Raw genomic sequence first — 20287 nt, forward strand, 5'->3', positions numbered from 1 at the left:
GATTTCAAACTAATTATTATTCTACTTATACTTTTGTGGCTTGCAGATCTTCATATAAGGTTGGTAATTTGCTCCATGGGTCATAATCAAAGTCACATGTGTCTTGGGCTCTATAAAATTCTTTTGCCTGTCCAGCCAAAGTCCTTCCAGCAGGACAGACAGAGGCACTCTGCCTGCCCCAGGGTCCGAGGGACCATGGGGAGGGTGGGATCCCTTCCCTGGGATCTCCAGGGAGATGAGGAGAAAGGGACAGGGCAGGTGGTGACATCCAAAGGGAATTGTGTAATTGAGCTGCAGGGTCACAAAATCCCAGCCTGGGCTGGGCTCAGAGGGACCCTAAATCCCATCTCATCCCATTCCCCTGCCATGGCCGGGACACTTCCACTGTCCCAGGTGCTCCAGCCCCAGTGTCCAACCTGGCCTGGGATCCAGGGATCCAGGGGCAGCCACAGCAAATCTGGGAATTCCATCCAACCCCTCCCCACCCTGCCAGGGAACAATTCCCAATTCCCAATCTCCCATCCATCCCTGCCCTGTGGCAGTGGGAGCCATTCCCTGTGTGCTGTCCCTCCATGCCTGTCCCCAGCCCCTCTGCAGCTCTCCTGGAGCCCCTTCAGGCCCTGCCAGGGCTCTGAGCTCTCCCTGGATCCTTCTCCTCTCCAGGTGAGCACCCCCAGGTGTCCCAGCCTGGCTCCAGAGGGGCTCCAGCCCTGCAGCAGCTCCATGGTGGAATTCCCTGAGGATTTGGAGTCAGTGGTCCCTGAGGGTTCCTTTTATCTCTGACTATTCTGTGGGGCTGTGCTCCAGAGAGAGCTGGGGCTGAGAGGGAAGGACCAGGAACTGCTTTTCACACCAGAGCAAAACGCTTAAGATGGGGAGTAAGCAGAGCCATATGGCTGGGATGCAGAGAAGGGGGAGTGATGCAGCCAGAGAACTGTCAAGGGAAATTATTTTAATAACTATCTTGGGAATACGATGTAAATCTGTCATTCAGGCTCGCTGGAGAGAGACTGAACCTGTAGAGTTCTCCAAAAGGAAAAATGCAGAGTTACAAGAAATCATCTCAAATCATTACAGCTCTTTTATTTAGTTCCTGTGACAGCATGAGCAGCAACAGGTATATCACTGTTTACCTGTCACAAACCTCTAATATTCTCATTTTGCCTGTAAGGAGCAGTGATGAGGTTTTACCTCTAATTTTCCAGTCCAGAACTCTTTTCCTGGTGCTTCTTGTGTGGCAGGAATCCTTCAGTGAAAATCCCTTTGCCCACGGTACGTTGGAATTTGTGTTTAAAAGATGGGCATCCCTATTTGAGTGCACAAACTCCAACTTGGGGACAGGGACAGGGGCAGGGGTGGCTGGAGCTGGGCCAGGGGAGGTTTAGGTTGGATTTTAGGGAAAGGTTCTTCCCTAAATATCCTGGGATATTCCCAGGACATGGGACTGGGACTGATAGCTGGGACTGATGATCCAACCCAGGATATTCCATAATTCCGTGGGTTTCTGACTCCAGACTTGCACAGCCCCTTCAGCAGCCCCTGCACACCCTGGGTGCAGCTCTTCCTTTGTCTGCGAGGATAAAGAAAGGGAAATCCGAGTTTATTTTGAATTATTACATTTTATTGCTTTTCTGGCTGAGCAAACAGTGGCGCTCTCGCTGCTGGCTGGAAATCGAACCTTGCAGGATTTAGGTTGGGCTGGAAAGGCGAGCAGAGGGGTTTTAAGGGGATAATGTGTGTGTGTCCTTGTGTAATAACAGCAGCTCTTTGACACTTTCAGGAGGAGCAGGGCCAGGGTGGCCTGAGGAAGGTGGAGGTGTTTGCTGCGATCCCTGTGTGGGATATTTATGGGGTTTTGCTGCTTTTTCATTGGCCTCCTTTACTCTGCAGTTCCTTGAGGAGCTTCCTGGCACCAGGGGCTTTTGGAGATGCTCAGACTGGTTTATTCACATTTATCCAGGCTCTGTTTAACTGACCAGTGTTCATCCTGTCCCACCAAGTGGTCCCTTTCTTACCCTGGGCAAACTCATCTTGCCCTAGTGAGATTATAAACTGAATCCAGGGGAGCACTGGTTTCACCAGATAAAATCTTATATTATTTTAACCTTTGACTGTTTTCATAGTTATGACCATTCCTCTCCAGCCCCATCCAACGTGGCCTTGGGCATTCCAGGGGCAGCCACAGCTTCTCAGGGCAGCCTGTGCCTGTGCTCAGGAAACAATCCACAGCCTCCTCCTTTGCTGGTGCTGCCTGGAGAGCCATCCCTGCTTTTCCAGAGCCCATGAAACAATTCATTGCCTCACTTCTTTGCTGGTGCTGGCTGGAAAGCCGATCCTGCTTTTCCAGAGCCCAAGAAATAATTCACTGCCTCCTCTCTTTGCTGGTGCTGCCTGGAAAGCCATCCCTGCTTTTCCAGAGCCCAAGAAACCATTCACGGCCTCTGTGCTGGTGCTGGTTGGAGAGCCATCCCTGCATCCCTGCCTTTCCAGAGCCCAGGAACAATTCACAGCCTCACCTCTCCTTGCTGCTGCTGGTTGAAAACCCATCCCTGCCTTCCCAGAGCCCAGTCCCAGCCCTGGGCATTAATGAGCCCCAGCGATGTGGCCCTGCCCAGCCAGCAATCAGCACCCAGCTGCGAGAGCTTTGGCTCCAGCCACCAGGAGGTTGCTGTTTTTTATCGTTATTTTTGCCCTTTATGACTTTTTGGCTCCATTTCCATGATTAAACAGTTGGCAGAGCTTTGATTGCAGAGTGCTGCTCGCTGGAAGGGGCTCGTGGAGTGTCTGAAAGCTTTTCCAGGGAGAGGGAAAGGCTGAGCTGCACCTCCTGCTCCTCGTGCTCTGGGCTCCTGGAGCGTCCCACTGGGACAGACGGACAGCCCAGGAGTGGGGACAGATGGACAGCCCAGCAGTGTCCCACAGGGACAGATGGACTGCCCAGGAGTGGGGACAGATGGACAGCCCAGGATGGAGTGTCCCACTGGGACAGATGGACATCCCAGCAGTGTCCCACTGGGACAAATGGACATCCCAGGATGGAGTGTCCCACTGGGACAGATGGACATCCCAGGAGTGGGGAAGGATGAACTGCCCAGGAGTATCCCAATGGGACAGATGGACATCCAGGAGTGTCCCACAGGGACAGATGGACATCCCAGTAGTGGGGACAGATGGACATCCCAGTAGTGTCCAACTGGGACAGCTGAGCTGCCCTGGCAGAGGAAGGGTGGAGAGGCCCAACCCACACACTCAGGTCCCACCCCAGCGGTGCAGAATTCCCAAACAGGATCATTCCTTTTCCACTCACACCCTGGCAATATCTCAGATTGGTCTCAGGTAAGCTGAGCACAGAAAACGGGTGGAGATGGAGTTCTGAACACCAGGGGTGCCCCATGATTTTACAGAGATGATGGTTAATGCCACAGATCTCAAGGAGAGAGAAGATTCCTCCCCAACTTAGGGAAGTGCCACTTCTCTGAGTCCTTGTGTCATGCCTCAGCGCTGGCAGGAATTGGAAATAAATGAAGGCTGCAGATGAAACCATTTCTCTTCCCAGCCCACCCATCATTTATTTCCTCAGCCCCACTTTGCCAAAGCTGCTGTGTTTGAGACAAATTGTGTTTAATTAGGAGGAGGTGGAGACCTTTAGGCAACGCTCTTCAATCAAAGTGCCTCGAGGAACTAATCATGGAAATGCAAGAGCAGAAGGGCTGGGAGCTGTCCCGCTGGTGACTGATTGTCAGAGGGGAGGGCTCCTGCTGCAAAAGCTCTCCTCATTTCAACCCATGCTCAACACACTCTGGAAATGCTCTTTGTGGTGGGGGCATTGCACTGCTCTATAAATATTGAGCTCATCTGGGTATGGAATGAAAAAAAAAAAGTATAAAAAACAGAGCAATTTTCAGTAAGTATTGATAAAAAATGTTACTACCCTAAAAAGCACAATTATCTTTTTTTATGATCAATACTTAGGATGCAAGATGTTCAACCACACAAAGGAGTTTGCTGGAAATAATTTTGGAGATGTTCAGGGTTGGTTTTAGTTTGAAATCAGGAATTTGGGGTGTGGCATTCAGTGTTTGGGGGATCAGTGCTGTTTCCAGGGCTGAGGATGGAAACAGTGCCTGGGCTTGCCAGGCAGGTGAGGATTTGTTTTAGCAGGGATGGAGGGACAGGACACAGGGAATGGCTCCCAGCGCCAGAGGGCAGGGCTGGATGGGAATTGATTGTGGAATTCATTGAGGAATTAATTGTGGAATTGATTATGGAATTCATTGTGGAATTGTGGAATTCACTGTGGAATTAATTGAGGAACTGTGAAATTAATTTTGGAATTGGTCTGGGCAGGTCCTGCTGCTGCCAAGGATGGGCTGCTGGAGGGTACTGATGGGGGAATTCATTGGGGAATTGTGGAATTCATTGTGGAACTGTGGAATTGCAGAATTCATTGTGGAATTGTGACATTCATTATGGAACTATGGAATTCACTTGTGGAATTGGGGGGCTGTCAGCCCAGCCAGGACCTCCCAAGTCACATCCCTGATTAAAATATCCATCCCCCCTCCCAACACACTGGGCTGCATTGAGGAGGGGTCTCCACCTGCCTTAACCCTGTGAATCCTGGAGCCAGGTGAGCCCAGGTCCCTCTGAGCCTTCTTCTCCCCTGGCTGAGCATCCCTGGTTCCCTCAGTCTCCTCCTGCAGCTGCTCCCCAGCCTGTGGCCACACACCCTGTCCAAAAAGGGAAGGTTTAGATTAAAAACATTGTGCAAAAAGGGAAGGGTTTGCTTTAAAACATTAACATTAATGTTTTAATTTAACATTAAAAAGGGAAAAGCCAAATGACTGCAAAGCACTCTCCATGCTGGACCCCCGCACCAAATTTCCTTGGGAGTTTAATTCCTCTCTCCTCCTTGTTTATTATCTCATTTCTCTGGCCTTCTGTTAATCCATTTTCTGAATAAATGTTTATTTGCTGCTTTATTTAATTTTTCCCCTGACCTTCACAGCTCCACGTGATCTGGGTGGGAGGCATGAGCTGCTGAAGTGGGGAGTCGCTCTGTGATGGGTTTAATGTGCACTCCAGGCTCAGCAGAGCAGATTTTAAATGCCAAATCTGCTCCTAGATCAGAGTCTTCAGAGGTGTGGGAAGAAACACGGATGCAAAACAAACATTTTTAAATTCCTAATAAATATTAACATTCCATTGTGATGCCGCACACATATTGGAGGCATAATTAATAAATTCCGCAGATTTCAGTGATCTGAATGTAATGATCCCTATCAAGCAGTAAATAGCAGAAAAATTAGCTGCATACTGATACAGCAGAAATCCTGATTTGTCTCAAACTGCGAGGCTCCAGAAATGCAGTGGGAGCCAATTTCTATCCCTGGCAGGACGGTGTTCCTGGGAAATCACTGCCAATAATAACATCCAGGGTTTGCCATCAGCCCCAGATCAGACTGCATCACTTGTGTCATCTGACAGGATTACACTGAGCAGCAGGGCTGCAGCTCCCTGCCTATTTGGGGGTTATTTTAATTAATGGACCTCGCAGATCCATCCCTTGTCTAATTCTGGTTTGGAAGTGCATCAGCGCTGTGACCTGCTCAGTGTCATTGTAATGAGACTTACAGACATCCTCAACGAGCTTTGATTTAATTTCCTCGCTGTAAAGCCCAGATTAAAGGAGAGCCCAGTCAATTAGGAATGGAACAAAGCTCGTCCTTAAGAGGAAATCACTTAATCTGCACTCTGTAAGTCTGGAAAATTCTGCACCTTCTACCATGTCACAGCTCCAATCTCCCATCAGAAAGACTGGAAAGTTCCTGGTGGGAAGGCCCAGAATGCAGCAGAAGCCTGCACAGTTCTTGTGGTCAGATCTTCGTGGCTTCAGCAAAACCAGGGGGAGAAAGCCCAATTGGACAGCACTTGGGTTAGGGGACTGGAGGAGCCCCAAAGCAGGAGGAAACTACACAATAAATGTGTTTTAGTCCTCTCTGTGAGCAGCTCAGATTCTCCAGGTGCACACAGAGTGGCTGGAACAGCATCATTAATTTTTAAAAGCACCAGAAAAAACCCAATTTTGTCTCCTTTGCAAACTGCCAGGAGCAAGCTCAGCCTTCCCTTGAGCAGGAGCATCCATCTTCCAGGAGCTCTCTGCACACACACAGGGAAATGCTGCTCTGCACACACTCAGGGAAATGCTGTTCTGTACATACACAGGGAAATGCTGCATTTTCTTGTGGGGTCTGGAACCCAGGGGAGGTTCTGCAGTGTTCCTTGGGCCCTGTGTGTGCTGTGTCCCTGCTGGTGGCCCCTGTGATGGTGTTCACAGGGGTTTTTGGATGAGGGAAGAGATGAGGATCTGACTCCATGTTTCAGAAGGCTGATTCATTATTTTATTATATATATTACATTAAAACTATACTAAAAGAATAGGAGAAAAGGTTTCATCAGAAGGCTGGCTAAGAACAGAAAAAGAAAGAATGATAACAAAGGCTCGGTTTTGGACTCTCTGTCCGAGCCAGCTGACTGTGATTGGCCATTAATTAGAAACAACCACACAAGACCAATCACAGATGCACCTGTTGCATTCCACAGCAGCAGATAATCAATGTTTGCATTTTGTTCCTGAGGCCTCCCAGCTTCTCAGGAGGAGAAATCCTAAGGAAAGGATTTTCCATAGAAGATGTCTGCTGGTGGCCCCAGCCCGCTGACAGCCCTGTCCCTCTCGTTGCAGTGTCCCCCAAGATATTCCGGATCTCCAGCGACATCGTGGTGAACGAGGGCAGCAACGTCACCCTGGTGTGCCTGGCCACGGGGAAACCAGAGCCCTCCATCTCCTGGAGACACATCTCCCCCTCTGGTGAGTGCCTGGGCACAGGGGCACCAGGGCTGTGCCACCCCTGTGCCCTGAGTGAGCTCTGGGATGGGGCTGGGAGGGCACAGGGACAGGGACACCAGGGCTGTGCCACCCCTGTGCCAATAAGTGAATCTGGGCCGGGGCTGGGAGGGCACAGGGGCACCAAGGTTGTGCCGCCCCTGTGCCCTGAGTGAGCTCTGGGACGGGGCTGGCAGGGCTGGGGTGGTGCCCTGGGGGGCTCCTGGAGCAGAGCTGGGCAGAGGTACAGGAATAAAGGGGGGATTTATTAAAGGCATTCACAGGATAAACCTTGGTTAGTGCAAGAGCCTGGCCATGGTTCTACACCAAGATGGACAATGAGTCACAAGCTCTCACACTTTGTAAGTTTTTGTCCATTTCCCTGTTGGGGTTAATTGTCCAATCCCAGCTCCAGGTTCTGCAGTCCCACCCTCCCAGTTTCTCTCCTCCATTCCCTGCTGTTTGCACTTTTGGGGCTGAAGCTGCAGCAGTGCCCTTGGTTCTGGCCTGGAAAAGGATTGTTGTGTGTGCCTGAAGAGAGGAAAAGGATTGTTGTGTGTGCCTGAGCTGTGAGGAAAACTTGCTAACATTTATATGGAGTTTAGAGTTGTACACCAATGCAGTGCAGAATCTGGAAAACATGAAAGCTCAAGCTGAAGGCATCACCACAACACAGGAATGAGGACAGAGCACCCTAAATATGGATACATGTCCCTACATGTGTTGTAATCACAGTCATGTATCAAACAATTCCAGTTACAATCCCAGCTAGGATGAAATGAGGAGTGCACAGGGCTCTCTGGAGATGGGAAATGAGAGTTAGACAGAGGAACAGGCCATGCAGTAGGTTTGGTTTATTTTCATTTCTTCCACTGCTACAGGGTGGGATTTTTGGGGTGTCAGGGTTGGGATTTATATCCTGGTGGGTCCCTCCCTCAGGAAATTCCATGGTACAGTTTATCAGAATGGTTTTGCTGAACAAATTAAATGATGTGTGTATAAATTGTGAAGCAAATGGCAACTGAGAGCATCCCTGCTGTTGGATATTTCCATGCATCCCTTTGGCTCCTCAAAGCACGTTGAAAGGAAAGGTTTGGCCAATGTCAGGGCCGCTGCAGCTGCTCCCTGTGAGCAGAGCAGGGGCCATGGGGAGATCCTGCCCTGGCAATGAGGATTTTGTGCTGCCCAGGCCCTGCCTCTGTCACTGGGATTCTGCATTGAGAGATTTGCAGTGAGGGATTGCTCTGCTCCCCCAGCCTGTGTAAATCCTGTAATTACAGACCAGAAGGGTTCCGTGGGCTGCCACAGCCTCTCATCATCCCGAGGAACAGTTGGCTTTACAAAGCAAGATCTGGGAAAAAACCCTCACTTCTGACCTTTAAAACAATGACAATGAATTCGGCCTGAAGTGTCCATCAAGGGACTAGAGGAAAAATTCAGTTGTAGCAGAAAATGGATTTTAACTAAATGTCAAATAAAATTTTATTGGAAGCCCTGGTGATACTTTGGATTAATGGCTTAAAGCGTTTGAGTGGCTGCAGGAAGGAGCTGGGGTGATGCTCCTGGAGAGGGAGGAGAGAGAAGGAGAATTATTGCATTCAGGCTGCAGCAGGGGCTGAGGGGGAGCAGAGCATCCTCATCTGGAGCTCACGCAAAATAAATAAATGCAGAGGTGGCACCTGGGGACACGGCCAGGTGCATCCAGGGGCTCAGAGGCACTTGCCAACCCAAATGGACCTGTGGAGATTAATCAGGGACTCAGAGGGGCTGTCAGTGACCCTCTGGATGTGCTCCTTGCTCCCAGCCCCATCCAAGCCCACCCTGGACACTTGCACCATCCCAGATCTGGGATTCTGTGCCCTGGGGATGCAGAGACACAGCAGGGGCTGGGGAGGGAGAGCACAGGCTGCAAAGGGCTCAGAAACCCTGTCGGATGTGAAGGGAGCAAGCCCAGTGCTCACTGTAAATCAAAGTGACTCCGACAAGGGGGAGAGAATGATGAGGAGACTCCATGGGTATCAGAAGGCTGATTATTACTTTATTATACGATACTATATACATTTCATCCAGACTGGATCTGCCCAGCACTCACTCTGCACACACTGCACAGAATCTCTCAACACAGACACAGCTGGCCCTGATAGCCAAGGAAATAAAACACCATCACTGGATAAACAACCTCCACATTGCATTCTGCTTTGGCACATCCCAGTGATAAGAATTGTGTTTTCCCTTTCTCTGAGAACGTGAATCTCAGAAATGCTTGGGAAGAGCTGTGCCTTGCCCTTCTCTGTGAAGAGAAATGTGGCAGCAAGGGCTGGCAGGGGCTGTGGTGTGCCCAGAGCAGGTTCAGTGCCCTGGGCACACAGGTGTGCACAGGTGTACACACACCACAGGTGCACCACAGCCCTCGCAGCAAACCCAGCCTGGCGCCACCAAGCCAGGGGAAATCTGAGAGCCCCGTGGTGTTGGTATTCTGCCTGCAGCTCCTCTCCTCCCTCAGCCTCATCTGCACTTGCTAATTCCTGCCCGTTCTGGCTGTAATTCCCAGCGGCACTAATGAGGCTCCCGGGCAGGCAGCGCATCTCCCATCCAGCACTAAATTATATTAACCAAGCATATTTAGAATATTCTCAAATTGTTTGTCAAAGCTGCTGCTAAAAGATAAGGAACTGAAATCTCTGAATACAAATGACTCAATGTAGACTAATTCCAGGATATGATCATGATTTACATCAACACAGCCTCGACTCGCATGAGGTCGGATTCAATTTTTCTGAACAAGAGATAAATTGAACCTTTCGTAGGAATAAAAATAAAATGCATTTCAAGGTGATTTTTAAACTTAGTCCGTAAATTATTGGCCCAGAATCTTTATTGTGCATGTTTAACTTGCAGTCATTATGTAAATGCTGGCGTTCTATAAATATTCATTACACAGCCCCATTATGTAAATCCAGCAAATCTCCCCACTCAGCGTAACAGCATCGGGGCTGCGGGTTGTAATCTCCAAATCTGTATTGTTGAAATGTCACCCGAATAAATTGCAGGTATTACTTATTTTGTTCTGACATTTCCCAGCAAAGTGCAGCATCGATAGTTCAGCAGTGGAGGCAGAATGTGAAAGGATGAAGCTCTGCCAGGGCAGAACTTCAGCTCTGCCGTGTGCCACCAACGCCTGGTGCAGAGCACTGCTGCTGTTTGAGGGAGGGATTGAGCAAAGCCTCCCCAAACCCCGAGCAGCAAACCCAGCCCTGTCAGAGCCCCCTGCCCCTGGCAGAGAGGAGGAGGGCTCTGCTGGAGTGCCAGTGCTTCAAACCTGCATGTTCAGCCTGCAAATCCCCAGCTGACAGGAATTATTATCGGATTTCCAGGGCTTTGCCTGTGTACAAAGGGCCAACCCTTCAAATGCTCCCTCTCCTGCTTACAGATCGCTTTAAAGCTGGAAGTTTTAGAAGGAAGTTTCTGGCTTGGTTCTTTTTTCTTGCTGACTCCCAAGCAGGGAGCAGGTATTGCTGGGGAAGGATGTTGGTGTTGTTTTCCCCCAGCTGGGGAGGATATTGCTGTTGTTTTCCTCCAGACCAGAGCAATTGTGCACTGTGGATCTCAGCAGAGAGGAGCTGCTCTGCCCCCTTTAAAATATTAACATTAAATTAATATTTTAATTTAACATTAAAAAGGAAAAATGTTAGGCACGTGGGCACACCTTTGGAGGAAGCTCTGGTCAGCTGGAGGCATGGATGAGCAATATTCCCTGGAAAACACCCAAAACCTGCATGCCTTGGGACATGGGATTGTGACCGTGTTCTCAGGGGTGCCAGGATGAGGGCAGAGACGAGGATCTGACTCCATGGTTCAGAAGGCTGATTTATTATTTTATGATATATTACATTAAAACTATACTAAAAGAATAGAAGAAAGGATTTCATCAGAAGGCTGGCTAAGAATAGAATAGAAAAAGAAAGAATGATAACAAAGGTTTGTGGCTCAGCTCTCTGTCTGAGCCAGCTGACTGTGATTGGCCATTAATTAGAAACAACCACATGAGCCCAATCACAGATGCACCTGTTGCATTCCACAGCAGCAGATAACCATTGTTTGCATTTTGTTCCTGAGGCCTCCCAGCTTCTCAGGAGGAACAATCCTAAGGAAAGGATTTTTCATAAAGGATGTCTGTGTCAGTGGGATGGCTCAGGTGGCCTTGGCTCCCCCAGCAGCCCTTGCAGGGAGCAGTGACATTCATGGGGCACGGCTGGTGGCCTGCCTGGGTCAGCCCTTCTGCAGCCTCTCGGGGAGCTGAGGGTTTTTATGAGTGTTTGATAAGAATTTCATGGCCCGCTGGTTATCCTGGAGGGATTGTTCAGCTGATGAAGGCATGGCTTGTCATTAAATCAATGGTGCCTGCTATCAAACACGGGGATTAATTAACAGTTTAAAGACAGCTGAGCCCCCAATGGACACGGCTGGGTGGGATTCCTCCCTTTGCCTTTGGATCAGCAATAAAATCACTCCCAACACGACCTCCCAAGCCACAGCTCTGTGTGGAAAAGGCCATGTCCTCTGGGCTCAGTTATGGGGATTTTGGCCTTTTCTTTTTAACAGGACTGGTAGGTACCGGCCTTGGGAGGGTTGGTATCAGGCTCCAATTGAGTGACATCAGTGCCAGAGCCACTGCTCTGGTGAGGTGACATTCCCCTGCAGCTGGGGTGTCCCTCAGAAAGGGCCCTTTCCACCAGGACATTGCAGACCTTTGAGCATCCCTTCAGGAACAATTAAAGGCATTCCTAGAAATCCTCTGGCCTTCTTGAAATCCTTTACAGAATTCACTTTAAAATACACTTGTCAGGAGAAGAATACTCCACCTAAGATGGTCAAATAATTGGGGCTTTGGAGGAACTGAGGGACAAGAGTGAGATCAAAATCTTAGTGAGATACAAACTAAAACTGCCCAAAAGCGTGGCACAGAAACGAGCAGGATCTTTTTCTTTTTGACAGTTTTATGATAAATGGGAAGCATTTCTTGCTTTTCAATAAAGGCAGATGAACTCATTAATAACTAATAGAATGCAATGAAAATGAGGGTTTTAAATGCAGGCTGAGCTTATTCCCACAGATATCAGCTCATTTTTACCTGAGAAATGTTGCACTTTTGAAGGAGCAGCGTGTGGGTCTCGGGAGATATGTCCAGAGCTCCAATTATCAGAGCCAACCCAACGTTTCCCCTTTTTCCAGAGGCAGCCAAGTCCAGGCTTGTGCAGATGCACCAATAATTCACCCCTTGATGGCCAGGACATAGCAGCTCTGCCTTGTCCCTGCTGCCCTCGTGGGTTTTTCCAGAGCTCCCCAAGGCACAGTTATTAACAGCCAATTAAAGGCTTTCAGGCTGGGAGAACACTTCCAGCAAGGCTTTTAAACCCTCAGACCTATAATTTCCAGCACCTGTGGTGGTGGCTGATGTGAGAGCTGTGCTGCAGTAATGATGGCACTGATCTTTTTGGGGTTTGTGGTGTGGTGAACGCCTTGTGAGGAACCCAAACCTGAAAATTGGCCATGGAGAGGCTGTGAGCACAGCTGGGAGCAGGAGCAGCTCCAGGTGAGGGACACCAAACACTCCCTGCCAGGTGGGAACAGCAGGGGAAGGCTGGGGAAGGACCTGTGCCCCGAGTCAGGGGGGATAGATGTGTTCTGGAACAATTCTTGATGGGTTCCAGTGTTCCTGGAAATGGGTCAGTGTTCCTGGAACAATTCCTGATGGGCTCCAGTGTTCTGGAACAATTCCTGATGGGCTCCAGTGTTCCTGGAGCTGTGTCAGTGTTCTGGAACAATTCCTGATGGGTTCCATTTGAGCTAGGTCAGTGTTCCTGGCTGGGAACAATTCCCAGTGTGTTCCAGGGCACAGAGCAGGCACACACACCAGTGTTTCTGTGTGGCTCTGTCCTCTCCCAGCAGGGAGATCTCTGCCTGTCGTTATTCCTGTGTGACACCCAGATCCTCTGGGTGCTGTGGCCAAGGAGAGCTGTTAATTACTGGATCCAGTTAATTGTTGGCTGGGATCAGCTGCCCCAGGGGTGGCTTTGGTCCCTGCAGTTGGCCCTGGGCTGGCCGTGCTCCACCCTGCAGGGCAGGCTGGGCTCTGCAAACCATCAGGGATGCTGAGCTCTGGAGGCTGGAATGGTGCAGTGCTGGGCTGGTTTGAAGGGGATTTACAGCTCATCTTGTGCACCCTGCCATGGCAGGGACACCTTCCCCTGTCCCAGGGTGCTCCAGCCTGGCCTGGGACACTTCTGGGGGAGCCAGCTCTGTTCTGTGGCAGCCATCAGGTACAAATTACCCTGGTGTATCTCAGGGCTGTTGAGCTTCTCTGTGGAGCTGGGTCAGAGAGAGCCTCTGGCCAGCCCCAGGAGCCTGGGGGAGTCACCTGCCCTTGGAGCTGGGGCTGCTGCAGTGGCCGAGCGTGTCAAGCTCTCTGCTGTGCAGATGCTGAGTTCAGGGGCTGTGTGCCCAGCCTGCAGTAATCTCCTCCTGTGGCTATCTCATTGCAGCCAAGCCCTTTGAGAGCGGGCAGTACCTGGACATCTACGGCATCACCAGGGACCAGGCTGGGGAGTACGAGTGCAGCGCGGAGAACGACGTCTCGGTGCCGGACGTGAGGAAAGTCAAAGTCACAGTCAACTGTAAGTGCTGTCATTTGTTATTGCCTCCGTGTGGTGCAGCAGCAGGCTGGAGCTGCTGGCCTGGTCGCAGCGGCTGAGGGGGCTCTGCTCTGTCACCTGGCTGTCACCAAGCGAGACTGTCACTCTGGGTGATGACCTGACAGCTGCTGGTGGCTGCTCTGGGTGTTGGGCTGAGCCCTTCTGGTTTCTCTTGTTGTGGTGATGCTGTAAGTGATGTGAAGTGATGAGAAGCTCTGCCTGGGTCCCTGGATGGGCCTGATCCCCATGGAGTGTGAGCTGCTCCCCAAGGAGGGATAGAGGGACCCTGCTGTGGGGACCTGCTGGGTGCTGGTGCCACCAGCAGCTCTGACCTGCTGGGATCTCCACACCAGGGACGTGCTCCCAGCCTGGGTCTGAGTCTGATCGAGCACTCAGTGTGATATGAAATGTTCTTTTTCCCCTCCAACTTGTGAGAACACGCAGGCACGAGGATGTGAATACTTTCTCTTGTTTGTTCTGACAGTTTTCTTTGGTTAACCTCAATTACCCAGTGTGTGATTTGTTTCTGGTTTTGGAGTCACTGTGGCAGCTTTAGTGGTCACAAATATGAGATGTCAGCGTTGTGTCTCCCCCAGAGGCCCTGTCCCAGCTGCTGTGGCAGCAAAGGCCCTCATGCCCTGTCACTGTGGGCCACTGCTGTCCCCTGGGCATTCCCTGCTGCCCACACTGCTGTGGTTCATGGGGCCAGGGCTCCTTGGGGGACACTGCAGTGACGCTTCTGGAGGAGCTGGATGATGTTCCAGGGGCACCAATGCAGTGGCACTTCATTTTCACAACAAGCTGGTAAGAGCAAGGCTCCCTCCCCAGAAATTCCATCCTTTTATTTGGTGCCTGTGAATGTGGGTTGGTGGTGCCTTTGGCAGTGCTGGGGGAAGCTTGGACTTGATGTCTTGGGGGGCTTTTCCAACCTAAACAAATTCTGTGTTCTCTTTTCTTCTGCTGCTTCTCTCACCCATTCCTGGTGCCATTCTATGACTATTCCTGGTGCCAGTCCATGATGGTGCTCCCGGTGCCATTCAATTATTGTATTCCTGGTGCCATTCCATGATGGTGCTCCTGGTGCCATTCAATTATTGTACTCCTGGTGCCATTCCATGACTGCATTCCTGGTGCCATCCAGGGCTCCCCTCCTGGTGCAGGGCGCTGTTGGCACCTGGGTGTTCATGGCACACAGAGGCTGTTCAGTCTCCCAGGCAGGGATACAAAATGCCCAGGTGTAAATGACTCTGTGAAACTCAGGTTTCTGGGCTGGGCATCTTCCAGCCCTGCACACACACGGAGCTCCTGGCACACGTGGTGCCTCTAATGGCTTACAGGGGGTTCATTACACTGCTCCATACACCAGCAGCTGCATTTTCTACTCAGTTTGTGTCTGCCCTCCCTAATTTCCCTTGGAATAAGAGTGGCTTGAGAATCTGCCTGAATCCCAAAAGTCTGGGGAGGCAGAAATGGAGAGGAGCCATTGGAGCTGCTGGCTGGTGCTGAAGGAATGCTCCACCAAATCAAGTTAAAATAGATAAGATGTAATCCAATTTCGTTGCACAAGTAAATCCTATTAGCATTTTCCATTACATTTTGCAAAGCAAATACTGATTTATAGATTATAATATTGAACCCTGCTTTGAATGAACCAGTGTGTGGATTTAATGTGTCATCTGAAAGCTGGTCTGAAACTCTCCAGGTGCTACTGTCACTTTGCTCGTTCTCTCCTGCTCTATTACTGTCATGCTTGAAAAAATATCAAAGGCAGCTGCTAAATCCTAGAATTTCCACTAGAGCTGAGGCCACAGTGAGGGGATGAGGAATGGGATGTGTGCCTCAGGAAACTGGCATTTATTTGCATTTATTTCAAAGTGTCAGCTGTCTAAATAAATAGAAAATGTGGGTTTACAGTGGAGTGGCATTGCAGAATTCCCTTTTGTTAGGATAATCCGTGTCAAGGGTCAGTTTGCCTGTAATTGTACCTTGGACAGCTCTGTTGCAGCTGGAGCTGTCAAACTTGACTGAATCAAGACCCAGTGGTGGCTTTGGGGAGGGAAAGGATGTTTCTGAACTCGTTCCTGGGTGGTTTTGTCCAGTTTTCAGGGCACATTTTCCATTTCCCTGGGTGATTTTGGGGTCCTCAGCTCTGGTTTTGGGTCCCTGGGCCCTGCCCAGCAGAGCAGGGCTTGGCACAGCCCGTGCCCACCTGAAGGCACTGTGAGCCCAGCTGCAGTGCTGGGCTGCCCAGTCCATCGCTGGGATCCTGCTGGCCAAGCTGTTCTCCTCACCTGCTGCAGGTGCTCTGACAGCCCTGTCACAGCATTTACAGGGCTGTGCCTGGCACTCCCTGCCTGCCTGGGACGGCTTCACCCTGGCAAAGCTGTGCCGCCTGCCCAGGACTCAACTGCAGCCCTGCATTTGCTTAATGCAGCCTTTTAGGAAGTTTCTGAACCTCATTGGGCTGATTTAGCTCGAATCAGTTTGGTTTATCCAGGTGTTCACTGTGTTGTTCTTGCCTTGTCCTAACCTGGGACACAAACCAAAGGGTTGGGGTCACTGGGTTGGTGAAATCCTGTGTTTGGAAGGATTCTGGAAATGCTCTCAGGAAAAGCTTGTGGGGGTGTCCTGTGCAGGGCTCAGGGCTGGACCACGATCCTCATGGATCCCTCAGCTCAGCAGATCCTGTGATTTAGCCCTTCCCTTTTCATGCACGTGCTTTGTGTCCTTCAGCAAATCATTTCAATTTGGGGTTTAGGTGCTTTATTCCCAACCTCATTGGATTTTCCTGTGCCTCTGGAACCTGGGGCTGTGTGCTGGGAGCAGGTTCCTCATTCCCTGGGATGTCCCAGCCCTTCCAGGAGCTCTCAGCCAGCCCGGTGGGGTTTGGGGGTCTCTTACAGAGGCAGGTCCTGTGCCCTTCCCGTGGGATGCTTGGATCGATCAGGGATTGCTCTGGGATGCTTGGATCAGGAATTTCTCTGGGATGGTTTGATCAGGAATTTCTCTGGGATGGTTTGGTAAAGAATTCCTCTGGGATGCTTTGATCGATCAGGGATTCCTCTGGGATACTTTGATCAGGGATTTTTCTGGGATAGCTTGATCAGGAATTTCTCTGGGATAGCTTGGTCAGGAATTTCTCTGGGATGCTTGGATAAGGCATTTCTGGCAGTGGGGTTTTTCTGGTGCAGGGATGTGTGAGTTCTCGTTAGGAATTTTAAGTGGGGTGTTTGTTTTCGCTTGGCCAGGCCGGGCTGTGCTGAACAGCTCCCCTCATTAGCATTTCTCCCCTCATTAGCATTTCTCCCCTCATTAGCATTTCTTCGAAGGCTCCTCGCTGTTGCTATGGTGCTTTGCATAACATTATGGATAATGCTGCGATTTTACTTTGAAATCAGACATCCCGTATGAGCCACGCCGGCCTAATTAAATCTGTAACCTTAAATCTCCTGGGGAAAAGCCCTGCAGGACCTGGGGCTTGCTGGGCTGCCAGTCCCTGGGACATGGCACTGAGACTTTGCCCAGGAGGTGTGCCCCATTCCTGACCCGGGAGCAGCATTTCCTGGGCAGGGTCTTGAGTTTGGATCCAAGAAGGAAAATTGCCTCGGTTAAATTATTAAGTGTGAAGGCAAAGCCCACATATTTTCTGGAGGTCTCAGTCCTCCTCTGCTTTGGCACCAAGTATAAAATTGCTCTGAGCAATTTAATTTTAATTCCCACTTTAATAAAAGAGAGGGGAGGAGGGGGGGGTTATCTCAAAGCAGAAACCAAGAACTCTGATTCTTTCTGGTTTTAATGGCTCCTGATTTGCTGCTCCATGTTTACATCCCTAAGTTTGGGGTTAAAGTCAGCCCTGGCTTTAGGAACCAGGCCTCACTGCCAGGGGTTTTGCTGCTTCCCCAGGGCTCAGCAGCATTCCAGAGGGGAATGAGTGGCACTGGGGGCACAGAGTGGCACTGGGGGCTCCTGGCACTCTGCTTGTGGCTGGCTCTCTCCATGGAGCAGAGCAGGGGCTCCGTGCCCAGGGGGGTTTGCCCTGCTCTGGGGTGTGTGGGTGCTGCTGGGCACATCCCCAGGCACCACCAGCCCTGCCCCTGCCCATGCCAGCTGTGCCAGGGCTCAGCCCCAGCCTGCCCTGGGTGCCACCAGGCTCTGGGGTGCTGTGGGAAGGCAGCTGAGAGGGCTGGCCCCTACGTTTGGGGTCCTGTCCCAGCTGCTGCAGCTTGGGCAGTGCAGTGCCCTCCCTGCTGCTCCTCCCAGCCAAAAACATCTGCAGGAGAGCACAGCTGGACTGGGCTGCTGCTCTGAGCGGGGACAGCGGCGGCTCCTGCATGGGACAGTGCCAACCTGGTGGCACATTGCTGGGGACAGCGGCACTGCGCAGTGCCAACCTGGTGACACATTGCTGGGGACACGGATGGCTCCTGCATGGGACAGTGGCACTATGGCCAGGCTGGAACGGCTGTGGCTGTGGAAGTTCTCCTGCGGCTGTGCAGGTGTTTTCGGGATGGCTGTGGCTGTGCAGGCTCTCCTGTGGCTGTGCAGGCTCTCCTGGAAGGCTGTGTGTCCTTCTCTCAGCCCAGCCCAGCTCCTGGCTGGCTCCTCCTGCTCCACACCACCCTGATTGTGCAGATGGGGCCCTGTGCAGCTGCTGCACCCTGAGAGCTCTCCCATTGGAGATCCTGCTGCAGTCAGAGAGTGTGGGGACACCTTTCCTGCAGCACATCCCACTCAGCTGGAGCAGGGAATCACCAGGAGCTGGGGCTGAGGGCTCAGGGTGGGAGGGCTGAGGGAGGGGAGGGGGCAGCACAGCTCTGGGGGAAATTCGGGTTGTGTGTGTTTAAATCAAGGCCAGCAGAGCTGGGTTTGGCTGCAGCCCCAGTCAAAGGCTGCCAGCAAAATATTCCAGGTGAAACCAGTGCAAATAACAGGTTTGGGTTGTTGGTTTTTTACATAAGATAAAGGTCTTTGGAGAATTCCTGCAATCCTATAAATTGGAGGTTTTGTTAATGCACAATGTCATCAGTTGAAGTTTTTATTTTTCTTTTTGCTTTTTGGGTTTTGTCTTGTTATTTTTGGTCACCATTAGGACTAAATTGTTATTTAGCTCATTTGCAAGCTGGCCTCATTGCTGAGAACCTATGTGAGCTTTGTGATGTGCTATCTCATAGCAACACAATGGAAAACAGCTCACACCAATTCGATGTGAGCTGCTCTGGCAATTAAAGCCACCTCAACTGCTTGGTGAGGAGCAATGCTGCTGCTTTGAAGAAAACATTTCCCTCAGCTGGTGGGGAAGGAAGTGTCCTATAAAGCAGTGGTTGCCATTTAATGTCCTTCAGGTGCTTTTATGAACATTTCAGGAGTCAGATTAAAACAGTGTAATTCAGGTTGGAGACTGGAGTGCAGTTTGGCTCTTGAATTCCCATTGATTTCTTTGGGGGGGATGGATTGTGCAGGGGTTCTGCCAGCTCTGGGTGGCTCCTGCAGACCCCTGTGGATCTCTGTGGATCCCTGCAGACCCCTGCAGACCCCTGCCCATCCCTGCTCGTGGCAGGGCTGCTGCTGCTGCTGTCCCTGCTGGGCAGGGGCACTGTGCTGGCACAGCTCCTCACAGGGGCTTGGCAGGGCCACAGGAGCTGCTGGGTCAGCCTCCAGATCTCCTGAAACATAAGGAGATGGTTTGCACCTTCAAGAGAAACCTCTGCTGCTCTGCCAGGAGGTGCTGGTTGGGAGCCAGCGGTGCCAGGGTGGGACAGGTGTGCAGGGACAGCGAGGGCTGCTGTCCCCAGGGTGGGACAGGTGTGCCAGGACAGTGAGGGCTGCTGTCCCCAGGGTGCCAGGACCTTTGATGCCTTGAGAGCATCACCATCTCAAAGTTACAGGCACAAAGTGGGGATTTATTAAATAAAGACTTTCAAAGGAAACGCCTTGGGCAGTGCAAGGGCCAGGCCATGGCTACACCCAGCATGGACCCCAGGTCAGGAGTTCTAACACTTTTACAAGTTTTATTCCATTTCCATATTGTAGTTAATTGTCCAATTCCAGCTCCAGGTTCTGCAGTCCCACCCTCCCAGTTTCTCCCCTCCATTCCCTGTTGTTTGCACTTTTGGGGCTGAAGCTGCAGTGGTGTCCTTGGTTCTGGGCTGGAAAAGGATTGTTCTGTGTGCCTGAGCTGTGAGGAGAGCTGCTGACATTTATATGGAGTTCAGAGTCACACACCAATGCAGTGCAGAATCTGGGAAATGTGAAACAATGCAAAGGCAGCTGGGGGAGGGTGGTTTGGGTATCAGGGAATGTTCCCCATGGAAAGGGGATCAGGCACTGGCAGAGGTTTGCTGTGCCCATCTCTGGAGGTGCCCTCAGAGCTCTGGGCTGGGGACAGGGTGGGGACAAGGCACAGCTGGGACTCGGTGACTTTGGAGATCATTCCCCACCTGGTTCTGTGAGATGATGGAGTAGCCATGAGACACTGCCCCAAAATGGGTGGGAAATACTGTAATCAGTGTATTGCTGGGCTTTACAAAGACACCATGTGAAGCATTCAGGCCATGGCTGGTGAAAGTGTGGCACCAGCCCCTGGATCTGTGGGCAGGACAATGCACAGAAGGGTTTTGGGGAGGTTTTACCTGCTGTCATACTCTTGCTGTCACTTTTAAGCCAAAGGAAGGTTCCAGTGGGGCTCTGGACACCTCTGTACATCCGAGTCTGC

At 51.0% G+C, this 20287-nt stretch overlaps 1 protein-coding gene across 6 annotated transcripts in view; it reads left to right on the forward strand.

Moving 5' to 3' along the window:
• Positions 1-20287, forward strand: part of NEGR1 (neuronal growth regulator 1) — a 167773-nt gene that overhangs the window by 75188 nt on the left and 72298 nt on the right. For all 6 annotated transcript variants that reach the window (XR_012581229.1, XR_012581228.1, XR_012581230.1 and 3 more), the window contains exons 3-4: positions 6743-6868; positions 13426-13557. Coding sequence is in view for 3 of the 6 variants with exons in the window: in XM_074545553.1 (XP_074401654.1) it covers positions 6743-6868; positions 13426-13557 (258 nt within the window). In the remaining 3 variants the exon portion in view is untranslated. The remainder of the gene's footprint in view (positions 1-6742; positions 6869-13425; positions 13558-20287) is intronic.

This window comes from Zonotrichia albicollis, chromosome 8 (assembly GCF_047830755.1).
Source record: "Zonotrichia albicollis isolate bZonAlb1 chromosome 8, bZonAlb1.hap1, whole genome shotgun sequence".
Classification (NCBI taxonomy): domain Eukaryota; kingdom Metazoa; phylum Chordata; class Aves; order Passeriformes; family Passerellidae; genus Zonotrichia; species Zonotrichia albicollis.